The sequence below is a fragment of the Astatotilapia calliptera genome, chromosome 19 (genome assembly GCF_964374335.1).
Source record: "Astatotilapia calliptera chromosome 19, fAstCal68.1, whole genome shotgun sequence".
Lineage (NCBI taxonomy): Eukaryota > Metazoa > Chordata > Actinopteri > Cichliformes > Cichlidae > Astatotilapia > Astatotilapia calliptera.
This window is the reverse complement of record NC_137440.1, coordinates 1801165-1818578: the sequence shown is the minus strand read 5'-3', so window position 1 is coordinate 1818578 and position 17414 is coordinate 1801165. Positions and strand designations below refer to the sequence as shown.

General features: G+C 41.3%; 1 protein-coding gene across 5 annotated transcripts in view; it reads left to right on the top strand.

Annotated features, from left to right (window-relative positions):
- The first annotated feature begins 1880 nt into the window (after positions 1-1880).
- The window catches only part of adck1 (aarF domain containing kinase 1), a 115818-nt gene continuing 100284 nt past the window's right edge, over positions 1881-17414 (top strand). For 2 of the 5 annotated variants that reach the window (XM_080293472.1, XM_026151629.2), the window contains exons 1-3: positions 1977-2320; positions 3282-3419; positions 11361-11444. In XM_080293472.1, the coding sequence (XP_080149598.1) occupies positions 3288-3419; positions 11361-11444 (216 nt within the window). In that variant the 5' untranslated portion in view covers positions 1977-2320; positions 3282-3287. Of the gene's footprint in view, positions 2321-2665; positions 2730-3281; positions 3420-11360; positions 11445-17414 lie in introns of all 5 variants that reach the window. The other 3 variants (XM_026151630.2, XM_080293471.1, XM_026151628.2) reach the window with 3 other exon arrangements.

The window sequence follows — 17414 nt, the reverse complement described above, 5'->3', positions numbered from 1 at the left end:
TCTTTGTTGTTTGCTTTCTCTTCTGTTTTTTTTCTCCATACAGGTGATCCAGGTGTTTTGTTTGTTTTCTTTCTTTCTTCCCCCCCTTCTCACCGTCTCTTCTCCCCTTTGGTTTTCTTTCTCTCCCTCTCTTTCTTTCATTCTTTCTCCCTGTCCTATCCCCCAGTCATGTCTGTCCCGTTTGTAGCAAAATAAAATAAATACATAATTATAATCAAGGTCAATCAAATGGACCAATATGGCAAGGCCATGATGATCCACTTGGTAAAATAAATCCGCTTGGCATCTTTCTTGGCCTTAAGACAACAATTCTGATGGCTAAAGATCCAAACCGGGGGGGGGGGGGGGAGTGTTTGTACTTTTTTCATCAGTTAGTTATTACAAAGAGTGAACATATAAGATGATCTGTCTTTGTCACTGGGTGGTGCTGAGGTCTGAATCCTTGGGCAGCTCCTGTAATCACAAACAGGATCATCACAAATGTAAAGTTTACCCCTTAGGTCTGAAACATCCTTCCCTGTTTCACACACTGCAGGATCTGAAGTTCTGCTCCTACATGTTTTCAGCACTGCTGACATATGAACTGTTTATTCGTCGATAGTTTTAGTGAACCTTAATGTCTCACTGGAGCATATATTCAACTGAATCATTCGCTTGTCTTTATTTATTTTTTTGATGTTCATATGTGTCATACTTGGTTTAAACTTTCATTTTGATTTAAAACTAACAGTAAAAAGGCATTTTCACTGGGATAAGCATCTGAACCAGCATGTTAAAGATGTTTGTGTATACTGAACATAAGGATAATTTAAATCCCGAGAATCTGCTGACTTTTCAGTTTTATTTATATTGCGCCAAATCACAACCACAGTTGCCTCAAGGAGCTTCATACTGTCAGGTAACGACAATACAACAGGACTTCTGGGGCTAATGGTTGGGTAAGATCGGAGCAGTACCATCATAACGCTACGTCTCAGCACAGATGTGTGATTACCTTAAGGATGAAGCTATGTTGTATTTATTGTGTTTGAACATATTTCACAGTAAATAGCCACAGTTCATTTTAACCTGAACGGCAGGTTGTTTTTCCTCAGCTTGTTAGCCAGCTCAAGACAAACTGTAAACATAATTAATAACCGAGTAACCTATTTGATTGTATTGTTAGCTTTGGTTGTTAGCTACTTACCAATTTTTGTGTGTGTATGTGTGCATTTTTTTTTTTTTTTGTTGTTGTTTTGCAACTTGGAGTTAGCATTTCATTTTGAACAAATTAAATAGAATGTAGCCGCAGTAATTTTCACCTGGCAAACAGCAGCTAAAACGTAGCAATTCTATTTAGTTTAGCTAATGTGTTTTTTATTAGAACAAGCTTTACTTGCTGTTTGCTTCTCAAATTAAGTAAAACTGCAATGTCATTTATAATAGCTAGCTTTTTTGGTTACAAAGAACCTGATGTTTTCTCACAATATTGGAAATAATTATAAGTGGTGTTTTAATTTACTTTATCTTAACACAAACTCGATGAAAGGTCTAAACTGCCCCCAATTCTTCCATGTTAAATATTAACTTTCTAGCTATGTGTCATTGCATCCTTTAGATCATATTTTGACATATTAATATTATTGGATAATTTGCACAAGTTGAAAACAAATTCATTTGTTGTGTGGTTACACATGTACACATGTAATTTCTCCCACCCTACATTTAAAAGAATGAAGTGTGTTCATCTTCATCTAGTTATGAGCAGTCAATCTTTTGGGGCTATTTATGAAATCTCCTTTAGGGCCACCAAAATTCTAGGGCCGGCCCTGTGGGCCACACAGGAGGCGGGGTTTATGAGCCATACTGGAGCCAGACGCCAGGGGGCAGTAGAGACTTTCGGGGAGCTGTTACGTCGTCCATGTTTTCTACAGGCTCCATATCAGGCCGTACTACATTAACCAGAATCCTTTGGCTCTGCGTCGAAATTTTGCGAAGAGGTCAAATCAAACGGATAAATGGCAGTCAGTCAGCGCGCGTTGTAGAGTCAGGTAAAGCTGCTCGTAGTTCTTTCATTGAGACGTTTAGTTTCGCCGGTCAGCACTGAGTGCTGCTGGGTGGTGCAGCCATACATCGCCTGTTACAAAACCCAGCCGGTTGTTGCATAACACAACAACACAAGTGATGATAAGCTCACAGTCGCCGTATCCTGTTCTTTATTAGCGTCTTTTAGAAACGAGACACCAGCGAAATCCGGTCTGAGGCAAAGACACTACTTGGAGCTGTCTCGGCAGGAACTGCTTTGTGATTCATTGAGCTGACCTGCCGCTAGCTGCTCAGGGTGAGTGTCATAACACGCCGAGCCGGCTTAGGTGCACCAACACAAAGATGCTTGAGAAAAGCAGGAGACTAGTGCTTTCACTGTGTAATATTTTAATCAAGTGGCAAACTAGGTAGCTGATATTATTGCGACAACATTGCATGTATATTGTTGTTTTATTTTTAGACAAATCAGATAAACTCCAGTGATCTCCAGGCCAGGTGATTGACATATAACTGACATTTTCTATTTAAAAACAGTCCCAGTTTCTGACCGTAAATAAAGGACAGTCTGCCCTCTACGCGCAGGTGATGCTTTCAGGATCACTTACAAGATGTTTTTTTTCCCTCTTTTTTGGTGCTTAAGCCGTATCAGCTGAAGTTGAACTGGGGCTAGACTATACTCCTGTTCAGTGCCAGTTTATATCACAGTAAGTCGGTATAACCTTATTTAAACAAGTGAATCATTAACATTCATTTCTTTTAAATTGCAACCTGATAAAAGGGGAGTGCTTAAAAGATCCAAAGTTACACAGTAACAGCAATAACTCGACACCCCTACTGGTGAAATGCTTCCCCCTTTAATGAGTAAGTAAGTTTTAATTCTGCAGATAGGAATTACAAAACATAAAAAAGGACCTATTTTCCACATTTCTAGCTCCACGTTTTTATTCTTGGGCATTTATAGAGCTCTGGGCAGTTCAAAATAGTCCATATTTGTCTTATTCTTAGTCTTGTTGGGGTCCTTGGTAATGCACAAACTGGCTGAAGCCTGAACCCTCACCAAACTAAGATGCAACCTTCTGCCGTGATCAGATCTCAAATGTAGATTCATATTAAGAGGCACTTTTCTTTTTGTGTCAATTCAAAGTGCCTGATGTGAATCAGCCACAGTGAATCAACACAGCATTATTCCGAGTTATCAATGAATGAAACACTTCTTTAGCACTTTGTTGATCTCCTCCCTCGTCTTCCTCTTGCAGTGACTCATGGCTAATCGGCTCCTCAAAGTCTCCTCTCTAGCCACAGCAGTACTTGCCTCATCTGGATTTTACCTTTATAGCAGTCACCTGGACCTCAGTGACTTAAGTGTGATCCGCTTTGGACGAGCTGTGGCGACTGTGAGTTACTGCACAACACTACTTGGAAATTTCATATTCTAAAATGCCTTTAATGATAATAGCATTAAGTCCTTACAAGTCCTTCTACTAGGCAGCTATACTGGTAACACTTCTGTGAACTTGCTTATGTTGAAGCATCTTTGTATCTTTACTTCATTTGTATTTATTCAGCACCCAAGTTGCTAAACAGTGAAAGTACATTTTGAAAATAAAAATTCGAAATTTAAAACTACCTTAAGTAGAATTTAAAACAGTTTCAAATTTCAAAACCAGTACACATACAATCTGACACTAAAACAGGTAGTCTAAGGAGCTTGGAAAGAAAGTTTAAGTTTCTTGAAGATGTTTCAGCTCTCATCCCAGGAACGTCTTCAGTTCTAAGACCGAATGATGGAGAATCCCAGGTGGGAGCTGTCCTTTAAGAGGGTCGTTGACCCACTATTGATCATGTGCCTGACCACATGAGCCCAGGCGTAGGTCCGCAGAGGTTTTGGTGAAACCATTGTGAGACCATGCCTCACACTGTTATGTGACCCATTCAGATCACCTGATGAAACGTCTTGAGGAAACTCCAGTTGTTTTTTCTTTCCAAGCTCCTTAGACTACCATGACCTGGATAAACAAGAACCTACACAGACAAAGGTAAAAGTTTCATCAGGACGTTAGTGGCTTAGAAAAGCAGAAAGATTAAAAATAAGCTTTACCAAGAAATTTAAACGATTTTACAGAGTGACTGAAGAAATCACTCTACAGTCTAAACTGTAAAAGCCCAATCACCTTTAGGGACCATGCAAGTCTTTAACAAAGTCATGCTGTAAAATGTGTTCATGAGTCAGCAACTTGCAGCTGTAGGCAGGAGCCTGACTGTGTAGGGCTTAAACACAAGCAAACTACAGGGAGTGCAGAATTATTAGGCAAGTTGTATTTTTGAGGAATAATGTTATTATTGAACAACAACCATGTTCTCAACGAACCCAAAAAACTCATTAATATCAAAGCTGAATGTTTTTGGAAGTAGTTTTTAGTTTGTTTTTAGTTTGAGCTATTTTAGGGGGATATCTGTGTGTGCAGGTGACTATTACTGTGCATAATTATTAGGCAACTTAACAAAAAACAAATATATACCCATTTCAATTATTTATTTTTACCAGTGACACCAATAACTCGGGCAGGGATAGCTCAGTAGGTAAAGTGGTCGCCCCATGATCGGAAGGTCGGCGGTTCGAATCCACTTAACGGCTACCCTGAGGTACCCCTGAGCAGGGTACCGTCCCTACACACTGCTCCCCGGGCGCCTGCTTAGTGGGCTGCCCACTGCTTCACTGAGTGAATGGGTCAAATGCAGAGAAAAACAAGTAATTTCCCCATGGGGATCAATAAAGTATCCATTATTATTATTATTATTATTATAACATCTCCACATTCACAAATATACATTTCTGACATTCAAAAACAAAAACAAATCGGCGACCAATATAGCCACCTTTCTTTGCAAGGACACTCAAAAGCCTGCCATCCATGGATTCTGTCAGTGTTTTGATCTGTTCACCATCAACATTGCGTGCAGCAGCAACCACAGCCTCCCAGACACTGTTCAGAGAGGTGTACTGTTTTCCCTCCTTGTAAATCTCACATTTGATGATGGACCACAGGTTCTCAATGGGGTTCAGATCAGGTGAACAAGGAGGCCATGTCATTAGGTTTTCTTCTTTTATACCCTTTCTTGCAGCCACGCTGTGGAGTACTTGGACGCGTGTGATGGAGCATTGTCCTGCATGAAAATCATGTTTTTCTTGAAGGATGCAGACTTCTTCCTGTACCACTGCTTGAAGAAGGTGTCTTCCAGAAACTGGCAGTAGGACTGGGAGTTGAGCGTGACTCCATCCTCAACCCGAAAAGGCCCCACAAGCTCATCTTTGATGATACCAGCCCAAACCAGTACTCCACCTCCACCTTGCTGGCGTCTGAGTGGGACTGGAGCTCTCTGCCTTTACCAATCCAGCCACGGGCCCATCCATCTGGCCCATCAAGACTCACTCTCATTTCATCAGTCCATAAAACCTTAGAAAAACCAGTCTTGAGATATTTCTTGGCCCAGTCTTGACGTTTCAGCTTGTGTGTCTTGTTCAGTGGTGGTCGTCTTTCAGCCTTTCTTACCTTGGCCATGTCTCTGAGTATTGCACACCTTGTGCTTTTGGGCACTCCAGTGATGTTGCAGCTCTGAAATATGACCAAACTGGTGGCAAGTGGCATCTTGGCAGCTGCACGCTTGACTTTTCTCGGTTCATGGGCAGTTATTTTGCGCCTTGGTTTTTCCACACGCTTCTTGCGACCCTGTTGACTATTTTGAATGAAACGCTTGATTGTTCGATGATCACGCTTCAGAAGCTTTGCAATTTTGAGACTGCTGCATCCCTCTGCAAGATATCTCACTATTTTTGACTTTTCTGAGCCTGTCAAGTCCTTCTTTTGACCCATTTTGCCAAAGGAAAGGACGTTGCCTAATAATTATGCACACCAGATATAGAGTGTTGATGTCATTAGACCACACCCCTTCTCATTACAGAGATGCACATCACCTAATATGCTTAATTGGTAGTAGGCTTTCGAGCCTATACAGCTTGGAGTAAGACAACATGCATGAAGAGGATGATGTGGACAAAATACTCATTTGCCTAATAATTCTGCACTCCCTGTAATCTTAAAAATGGTTGTAAAACTAACAAGTAACAATGAAGAGTTACAATAACCGATGTGGTTAAAAGCTTGGCGGGAGCATTTTGGATTAACTGTTGTCTGTGTATCTGGAGGTGAAAACCCCAGATGACAGAAAGGAGTTTATAATTGTTCCAGTCTCTAAACCAACTGGAAAAGTATCTTTTAAAAACTGAGTAGCGATCCAGTCTGACAGGTAGGCGGAAGAATTGGACGGTACCACTGTGTGTTTCAGGCTTCCAGAGAGATCTGTGGCTGAATTCAGTGTAGCACTGTTTTATTAAAATAATCAAGAAATTCAAGAAAATCAATTCACACTTTTCTATTGAGGATTTAACAGGTGGGATAGGCAGTGATGGTTTTTAACTCTTTATCCCATAAAGACAACATTTGATGACCTCCCTGTGCCTTTAGTGTATGTCAATAAAAATGTTCTGTGTTGAGCATTAGAATTTTTTCTGGGTTTTTCTAGTGGTTACTGCATAAGCAGAGATCACGCTCACTAATATCTGATTCCAACCCAGTGATTTTGTTCTTTGAGCAGGCCTGAAATATGACAGGAACTCCTCAGTTCACAAAAGAGCTTCAAAGGTTGCTCCTAGTAGGCCTTCAAAGGGTTAAAAAGAATTTTAGCTGGGAAGTTGTGGAAGATGGTTGTTCCAAGCTTCCTTGAATTTCAAACTAGCATTTGAAGCTAAGGTTTTAACAACAACGATGGAAGCTTTTAGCTTGTTCTTTCTGTATTACCTCATAGCCTTTCTGTGTTACCTCTTTACTTTTCTTAGTTTCTCATTCAAGCCATCAAGTCAGATTTATTCAACACTGTTGGTAAGTGATTTGAGAATTCCTGCATAAATCCCCAAATCATTTTAGGGCAGGTCTACAGTGCATCCAGGAAATATTCACAGTTTGCCTGAAATTCTTGAAAATTTGTTAAGAAAACTAAAGTACAACATGCATATAAGTATTCACAGCCTTTGCTCAGTACTTCATTGAAGCATCTTTGGCAGCAGTTACAGCCTCCCATGTTTTTGAGTACGATGTTACAGGCTTTCACATCTGTTTTTGGCCAGTTTCTCCTCGTCTTTGCAGAGCCTCTCAGGCTCCATCGGGTTGGATGGGGAGTGTTGGTCCAGAGATGTTTAATCGAGTTCAAGTCTGGGCTCCGGCTGCACCACCCAAGGACATTCACAGATTGGTCCCCAAGCCACTTCTTTGTTGTCTTGGCTGCGTGCTTGCGGTCATTGTCCTGTTGAAAGATGAACTCTGCTCCAGCCTGAATTCCTAAGGTGATCTGAAGGCTGCATGAAGTTTAGAGGTCTCTAGTGACTGCAGCAAATTAACATAATCAACCATAAAACAATAACTATAAGAATAGATCACAGAAGTCATGTTGAATCAACACAAATTCAATCTTATGTGAATACTTTGGATTTACTGGGGAAAATTAAGTGAGGATGAAAAGAAGAAATCACATGAGCTCACCACGTGTCACTGATGAACTCATTAAAATCAAGTAAATTCAAAGAACAGTGTGGGCTTTGATGGAAAATGTCGTGCTGCTGAAAACAAGCTGTTATAATGTGTAGCTGTTAATAATTAATGTTAACAAAAGAATTAATGTTACTAATGATTCGGTGTCCAGCCTAACAGACCCAAGTCAGTGTTTCTGGCCCGTGTACATTTGCACTGGGATTCTGATATTTTAAATATTCATACAGTTTTATTAAAACCTGCTTAATTCATACGGTTTTGGGTGATTTCACTTTGAATCTGAAAAATAATGTTAGGAAAACCTTGATAAAGATAATAAAATAAAGATCATCTAGCACAGAGGTCTCCAACCTTTCTTGCGCCACGGACCGGTTTATGCCCGACAATATTTTCACGGACCGGCCTTTAAGGTGTCGCGGATAAATACAACAAAATAAAACTAGTACTGGTACCGAAAAAAAGATTTATTCATAACCAGTGTTGGTCAAGTTACTTGAAAAAAGTAATCAGTAACTAATTAGTGATTACTTCCCCCAAAAAGTAATCCCGTTACTTTACTGATTACTTATTTTCAAAAGTAATTAATTACTTAGTTACTTAGTTACTTTTTAAAAACACGATTTACAACCTGAAGAGGTGATAAAGCGATAGATCTTTCAGCCCAATTCTACTTTTTCTGCATAATCATCATACAAAATGTAATCAAATGGAAAAGTCTCTTTTTAAAACTTGTTTTATTAGTTTTAATCTTTTAACTTTATGCATCAAGCAAACATTTAATTATATGCAACATTCTCTGACTGGAAGAAATTAGTTTAACATTTAAACCTATTTTCTGCACATTCCAGCACATAAAATAAAATATTTTTTGTGTTTACACTCAGTCTTTCAAATAGATGCAAGTAAAACACAGCAGAAAATAAATAAAGTCAAAGACTCAGCGGTCCTGTTGCTCTATTTTCACCTGTAAAGCAGGAGTGGGGCAGGCGGAGGTTTACCCTGGTGCAGGTGTGCCGCGGTCAGTGGAAGAATCCGCGAGTTTCTCTGTGAGTTTCCCATTACGTCGTAGCTACTCGGTGCTTGTTGGAAGTTTAGGGGTTTTTTTCTCTGTAAAAAGAAGTTTTCTTCCCACGCACAGCGGACACTAATGTTTTTGTCACTTTTTATGGAATCAAACTCAAAGTAAGGTCAATACTTCCACGCTGCACGCTCATACTCTCTCCCACAATCGATATGTGATGCATTGTTGATCTGCACACAGCTGTTGGCACGAACGTCGCACTTGCTTACGTCACTGTCATGAGACATTCTCGCAAAAAATCACGGTTTTAGTAACGCAGTAACGCAGCGTTCCTACGGGAAAGTAACTGTAATTTAATTACCGTTTTTGCAATAGTAATCCCTTACTTTACTCGTTACTTGAAAAAAGTAATCAGATTACAGTAACGCGTTACTGCCCATCTCTGTTCATAACACACGTGAAAAGACCCAGGAAAACCGATTTAACGATAAAAACGATAACAAAATAACGCTGAAAACCCATAAAAACCCTGAAAACCATACATTTCATACCTGAGTCTCAACTCTCGCGGCCCGGTACCAAACGACTCATGGACCGGTACCGGCCCGGGGGTTGGGGACCACTGATGTAATACACCCTCCTTCAGATTCAAGTGGGACAGCAGACATGCGCCTTCAGCGACCTGCCTGATTGAAACATTGTATCAGACTAAGTTAACAGTCAACAGCTACAAAGTTACTTTCTTCACATTGGAGTTTGTCAATCAGGTGCTTGGATGAAGGACTCCCACCAGCTTTTTCCTCTTTGTGCTGTCTGCAGACTGACTCCATGTTAAACTATGACAGCGCCATCGTCACTGCTGTTGTGTCATCAGTGTTTTTGTTTAAAAATCATACTTTTTATTCACACGGATGCTCCAACATCCTCCTGTGTTACTTCCAGCTGACCTTTCTTTACCTGGATGATCCTGATGAAATCTTTGGCCTCAGCAGAGCTGTTACAGATATGTGGCCTCTCCTTATTGTCATGAATGCGATGTTATGCCATGAGCTCCCGAGCTCGTCTCATCTTGTTACTCCAGGAGCCACGTCCTGATAGAACATCACTGGCTGCTTCCAGGAGAAAATCTCCTTTTTTTCAGCCTGGCTGCTTTCATCATTGCTTCTTTGTCCTTATAGTTAAAAACCTTCATTGTGAGTGCTGTGTTGTTGTTCACTGTGTACACCTCTCAGTGATATGACATATCACATCAGCCACATGTGCTGATGGTGAACCTGCTCTCATCCGTGAACACCACAGAACGTCAGTAGTTGTGAAAGACTTGGAGCCACACAGCGTTCCCTAACTGTTTCTTTCTTCCTTTAACGTTATGGCACACACAACGCTTGCAGCTCGGCACCTTTGGTTTCTCCGTGGCCAGCTTTCTGGTTGGCTCCACACTTCACTGCCTGTCCCCGGTGTCACTAAAGAGGGAACAGAGCTCATCAGTGTGATTCCTTCCAGCTTGTCCTCAGCCTCCGTGGCGCTGCCCCTCGAGCACACCCCTGCCACAACGGTATTTTATGGAAAATTCCAATCAGGCTTCACGGTGCCAGGCGGTGATCACAGGACCCACTAGAGGAATTTGGGCCCTCAGGCCACGCTCACAAAGTCTTTCTGTTTGTTTGGTCAGAAACTGGAGGTAATTTTGTACGGCTCTGGCAATGCTCATCCTGTTCCTCTTCACACAACTCGCTGTCTGTCTGCTGGAATCTCTTAATGGTCTTGAGACACTTTTGGGAGATACAATAAATGGCAATGGAATGGTTTAATGTGCTGTCCTTGAGCAGCTGGGCTACTTGTGTAACCTCTATAGCAGGTGTGTTGACCTCAAGGCCTCAGGGGCCGGTCCTGCAGGTTTTAGATCTCACCCTGGGTCAACACACCTGAATCACATGATTAGGTCATCACCAGGCCTCTGGAGAACTACAAGACATGTTGAGGAGGTCATTTAGCCATTTAAATCAGCAGTGTGGGATCAAGGACACATCTAAAATATGTAAAAATTGTGTATGTTTCTGTTCTGTGTCTTGTGTACTGTTTGTTTGTATATGTGTCTTTCTTGCTGCTGTTACACCCAAATGTCCCCTTGTGGGACAATTAAAGGATTATTCTATTGTAAAACCTGCAGGACACCGGACCCGGAGTTCCCCCACCCCTGCTAGGATCAGGTGTCGTCTATCCTTTATTGTTCCTCATTGGGGAAACTCAGGTGTTCTAGCAGCAAAGTGACAGGCAGATGGAGCGTGCAGATTCACACAAAACTAAAGAGTAAATAAAAAAACAAGAAGTAAGAGGCTAGATCATCAGGAGCTTCATCAAAGGTGTCCACTTGATTTTATTGACTGTTTAACACATAAAAGTTCTACACCACAAAAAAAAATCGAATAGAATGAAGCCAGGAAAATACATGTTTATATTGACTATTATCTTAAGTTGTGAACATGTCTTATTTAGTTTTTGGATGTTAAACTGTTAAACTATGTAAAATCATATATACAGAAGCAAGAATGTTCTGATTCCCATTCACAGAGTTATTCACAGCATTCTCCTCCTACCACAATACAATGTAGGGTTAGCACATACGATGACTTAGACCTCAGAAGGTTAGTAACTATTCTTCCACTTTGCAGTTGAAAATCTCTTCATGTCATTTGTTTGTTCGTCTGCAGACAGCAGTCATCAGCTACGACTATCTCACAGCTTTCAGACACGTGGAAAATGGCACAGACGAATACTGGCACCTCAAGTCAAAGGTAGAGAACCACTTTGTTTCTTTAGAATTGGGGTGGGTGAAATGTTGTTGTTGTTGTTGTTGTTGTTGGTGATGAGCTGAAGGTGAACCAGACTGCCCACTGTTCTCATCACACTTCTTTCTCCTGTTTGTGAAACTTGTTCCTCGACAAACTAAAGAAGGCATATTTAACTATTCAGGGACACCATCATCATCACTGTTTTGGAAATGTGGTTTTCAGTACCTATTTAAGACTATTTTCTAATTTTGTCTGTCCAGAGATGCAGAGAAAATACTATGTAATGTTTTTAATCCTCTGAGCTTGAACCCATGGCAAGATTAGGGTTGGGCTTTAATGTAACCCTGCAGGCTTTTTAGAATAATAAAATGACTTTCTGGGGGTTAAAACGAAAGAAGGTTTTGATGTGTGTCTGTTTGAATTGTCATTTATTGTCCTTTGATTTCAAAGACTTGTAAGAATCATGTTCAAAACCAGGAAACAAATATTCTGACAGGAACAGGATTTGGTTTTAAAGTTTCAGAAACAGAAAATCAAAGCAATTCGCAAGAATCTTAACCAAACCTTTTCACTTATTCATTATTGGTATCCGGTCGTTCAGTGATGACGTGACGAATCCTACTTCCGGGTCTAAAGTAGTCTGCGTTTAATATGGCTTTTGTGTTGTTAACATGTTTAGTGTTATGTATTTTCTTCTATTTAATCTCAAAAAGCTCCTAAAACAGTCAGTGATCACTGTTGACCTCCCTCGGCTTTTATTACCGCTAATCATTTATTTAAGCTCAGTTTTTAAAACCTTAGGATGTAACTACAGCCCAGCCCATTCAGCAGTATATGAATGACTAACCTCGTATTGTGGATGGATTATCTCAGTTGTTCTCCTGGCTGAAGTTTGGTCCTTTTACAGCATCCTGCCATGCGATTACATTTGTTCCTGACCACCGAGAACACTCACGTTAACTTTTATCGAGTGGAAAAAAAGTTAGCTTGTTTATATTATGCTAACATAGCTGTGTCGCTAGCGGTCACGTAGCACATCATTATATAGCAGCTAGCCCAACTTCAGTAACCCTACAAACATCACTGCTGTTTAGTTTTCTGTCTTCATTTATGTTGGAAGTGATAGCAGAGCTGTACGTTTTAATTTGTTTCCAAAACCCCGCAGTCAGGACATGCTATATTGTATTTAGATAGAAGCTAGCGAGCTAACTCCCTGCTAACTTCTAACTCCGTTAAATGTCATAAATTCCGTTTTCATGGATGCCTGGATGTTAAACTCAATTGTTACACCTGGTAGAGCAGAACGCTGATCATTTTATTAAAGATGAAAGACTTTAGACAGTTTTTCAACTCTCAGTAATGCCATAGTGATCGTTTGATATATGGACCTGCAGCGGAGTTTAGGTCCAGACACGGCTAGTGACGTCAGACTGAACAACCGGATTAATGAATTCAGTCCATTTTGGAACAAGTGAAGCTCTGTGAATACTTGTGCATACACTGTAAATCACAGTTAAATGTTCAGTCAGTGCTTAAAGTTTAAACAGTGGAGTAGGGCACACTCTGCTGGACAAACTATGTGACGAGCCCATTTCTAAAATACCTCAAAGATTACTTTCTGTAATCTATTACCCATTACTAGACATGATCCAGACAAATGGGTTAAATGACAACGTTACAAATGAATCCAGATCAGTGGGGCACAGTGACCAGTGTTTGTTTTGTTCACTGCATACAGACCTTGTTTCATGTTTATAAGGTGACTTTAATCATGACACTGTTTTTTTTTAAAGTTGACATGTTCAAATTCCTTTGAATTGTTAGTCTGCTGCGTTCACATTTGTGCTACAATGAGCAGGGTTTGTGTAGCTTCGGAGGAAAACGGTGCCACACATGGACAATACTTTTATTGTACAAAAGGGCGAGAGTGCAGTGGTAATTTGCAGACTGCACCCAGGACAGAAACATCTGCATTATACTGCTAACAGAACTTTAGCTCTTTGCTAGCACCTGCACAGACAGCAAGCTAACGATAAGCTAGCAAAGAACCCAGAGTGAGGTTAAAGCTGAGTGAATGAGGACCTCAGAACAGATAATAAACAGGGGGAGGAGTCAGACTGAAGCCTTGATTTCTAATTGTTCACTGTGGATAGTGTCTTTGTGCTTCTAGCATTTTTGTTCAGATGTAATCACTAAGAGACAGATCACGTGTGTGCATATTACATTACTTTTAAGAAAAGTGCTTTGTGTAATATGTGTTTGCATTCGCTAACAGTATTTCCCACACTGAGCCCAACAAAGAGGGGAAGTACCTCCATCATGCACAAACATTTGACCACACAACATGCAGTTAATCTGCACGTATATATTTACTTCGATATGCTGTTTAGCAATGGTGGCAACTTTCAAAGCGGAGCCAGTGAGAACTGATAAGAGGACCTAAAAGGAAATGAATCCATGAGTGATATCGATAATGGAATCGGAGTCGCGAAATTTTTTACTTTTTTTTAAAGACTAGGCTTAAAAAAGTTTTGGCCAGTTGATGTGGCCATAGTCTCAGACGGCACTGAGCATTTTGTCACTCGCTTCTTTTCTCTCTCCTTGTTTTCATCCACAATGATCGCACTTAAACTTTAGTAACTGCTAAACTCTACCCTTTTTCGCCCTCTTTCCTTCCTGTCACTGGCTGAGCCTTATTAGGCGTCTGGTCTGATCCATCTGATCAGTTTGTTGGTGGGATTTTCTCTGTTTTTGAGTGAATTCCTCTGTCAGAAGCAGTGAAAAATCTCAAAAGTCCCTTTGGGATTTTTGATGGGCTTAAGGTCCATCAAATTGGTGCAGTTTCAATTTAGATTATTTGCTTGAAAAAAACAGTTCAGACCTGTGTGGATTGGGTAGGTGTGAGCCACAGTTTAAACCTCTGTACTTTATAGTGTCGACAGAACCATTACCACTGAAAGACAGAGACTGTTACAGTTACATTTGTTGCAACACAAACATTTCTTCAAATACACTGCTCAAAAAATTAATGTAACATTTTTAAATATATTTAGTATAGCATGACGTGAGTTAAGTAGCAGAGGGGTTGTTTGTTTGGTTCTTTGGTGTTAATTAAATTAACAACACTTAGAGGGGTAACAAGCATTTGTTTTGGATCAGTGTCACCACTGAGGTGATACATGGACCCCACAGAGGTAGTCCAGCTCCTCCAGGTTTGCACTTGAAAATGTGTCATTTCCTGAAGGTTTGCTGTGTCTCTCAGAGGAAGCCTAATTGCACGACTACGGAAACAGCTCCTTTCACTTCTGAGCATCTTCCTTACCAGCGCGAGGTCGATCTCCCACAGAATCGACAGACTGAAGCTACTAACTGTGGAGCTATGCTACACTCTCTCTGGACTTGGCTGCTCAGCTAGCTGACCACATCATAACAAAGAGGTGCATGAACAGTAGGATCACACTCATGCTTCCTGGACTGGGAAATGCATGTGCAGACCCTTCTACATGGCCAGAGTGATCATCACTGCAGTGAACATACCACCTGATGTTAATGTTAACACGGTGCTCTTCCAGCTGTACAATATAATACACAAACAGCTGCAGGCCCATCCTGAGGGAGCTTTTTGGGGACTTCAACAAGGCTTGTCTTCAGTCTGTACTCCCTAACTTTGTACAGTACATACAGTGCTTCATCAGAAGGACGAATAAATGAGATCACTGTATTTAAGCAAGTCTTCAGGACTCTACCCCTCTCTAATCTGGAACTGTCAAATCACTTATCAATACTTCTGATACCAGCATACATGTGCAGGTATCAGGAAAAGATCCAAACCTCCCATTAAAGACATTAAAACCTGTCCTGAGGGAGTTCTCTTCTGACTGTAAGATTTCTTAGACAGCAGTGAGTGGAGCGTTTTCATCATGACCTTCAGGAGTACACAGAGACAGAGCTGCACTGACAATGTAACAGTGGGCAAAAGTACTCTGGTCAATACAAACCAAAAACCTTGAATGACCTCCGATGACGAAATGGAACTCAGGCTGCAAGTCAGGGGACAAAGCTCAATACAGTGTAGCAAGGGCAGAGCAGTGGAGAGCCATCAAGGGTGCAAAAGAGGCTCACAAAACGAAACTGGAAGGGTTGTGGATGCTCTGTAGTGGGAGGGACTATCACCAACTACAGAGGGTCCACACCCGTCACCACCCCGCTGACACCACGCTGGCAGAAGAATTACGCCCCGTTTCCATTAGTACCTACTCGGGTCGGCGTGCCATAGTTCTCAGCGTTTTCCATTAGGATATAGTAGCTGGTACTTTTTTCGTATCTGCTCGCCCGGGTTCCAAGTGATCCGAGGCGAATCTGAAAATGTGACATCAACAGACTTCATCCTAGTGATTGGATAGTTAGTGGCATCACTCGGTGAGTCATGAGAACGTCTCCTTCACGAAAATCAAAAGTGCCAGTTTTGAAACCCGGTAATGAGGGAACTGGCTATAAAACACAACGCCGTGGTGACACAGAGTCACAGACCGGGCAGCAGCCATATTGTGGCTCGATGTCCACCTTTGTTGTGGCATTCGTGTTGCATCATACTGTTTCTGTAATTCAATTGTAATGGAAAACGAGGTGAGTTGTGCCATGTCGAGCCGATCCGAGTAGATAGTAATACTAAAAGTGCTTTAACTTCTCTTGCTGAAGAGCCCGGACACAGCTGAGCTGCCTCCTGATTCCACCAGCGCTGCTCTTGTCTTCCAGGAACACCCGGTGAGATAGGTGGTGAAAGCTGTGAACATCAGGAAAACTCCTGGCCCACATAGAGTACTTGATAAAGTACTTTGTGCCTGACCAGGAGTTTCAACCTCACTGTCACAATGAGGTTGCCTGAAGACAGCAACCATCACTCTTGTGGCAAAGTTATCTGCCCCAAAGTGTTTCAACAACTACAATCCTGTTGCCTTAATGTCAGCAGTCATGAGATGCTTCGAGAGGCATATCCTGCAGCGCATAAAGGCCTGACTCCCACAGAACCTGGACACTCATCAGCGTCCAGGTCGCCTGCAGGGCACGCACATGTCCAGAGGACCGCACTGCCACAGCATTCTGTCACCTCGAGCAACCTGAAAACTATCAGGATGCTGTTCATAGATTACAGACGACAGTGTTCAGTACCATCATTCCTGGAGTACGGGTTGAGATGCTCATTAAGACTGGTTTATCCCTCTCCCTATCCCTATCTGTGTGCCTGGATCAGGGATTATTTGTCCTAGTGGCCTCAGGCAGTTGAAATGGGCACTGCCTGCTCCTCCTCCCTGACCCTCAGCACGAGCTCCCCCCAATCACTGAATAAACTAATCACACTACAGTCACTCCTGCCTGTACGGGAACTGTGTACAGGGAGGAGGATAAAACACTGACAGGATGGTTACCTGAACACAACCTTTGGCTCAGCACCATCAAAACTAAGAGGAGATGAGTCCACTGTCAGAGGCCATAAGAAGATCATTTGTAACCTTCACTAAAGCTGTTTCTGTGCTGTGATGAGCTCTGAAACCTGACTGAAACTCTTCAAATAAACCTCTGCAGATGATCTGTTAGCTGTTTGACAACTACTCTTTCAAGGATGATATGAAAGGAAGGAGACTGGTGATGCTTTTTGAGTAAAGGTTTAACTACAGCCAGCTTGAAGGCCTGTGGTACATAGCCGATCATTAGAGATAGGTTGATCATATTTAAGATCGAAGCATTAATTAATGGCAGGACTTCTTTGAGCAGTTTTGTAGGAATGGGGTCTAAAAGACACGTTGATGGTTTGGAGGAAGTAATTATTGAAGTTAACTCAGAAAGATCAATTAGAGAAAAAGAGTCTAACTTAACATCAATGGTACTAAGAGTAGCTGTAGATAATATTACATCTGTTGTGAAATACTGTTAATAAATTAATAAATACTTTTGTGAGTTGCTGCAACCAACTTT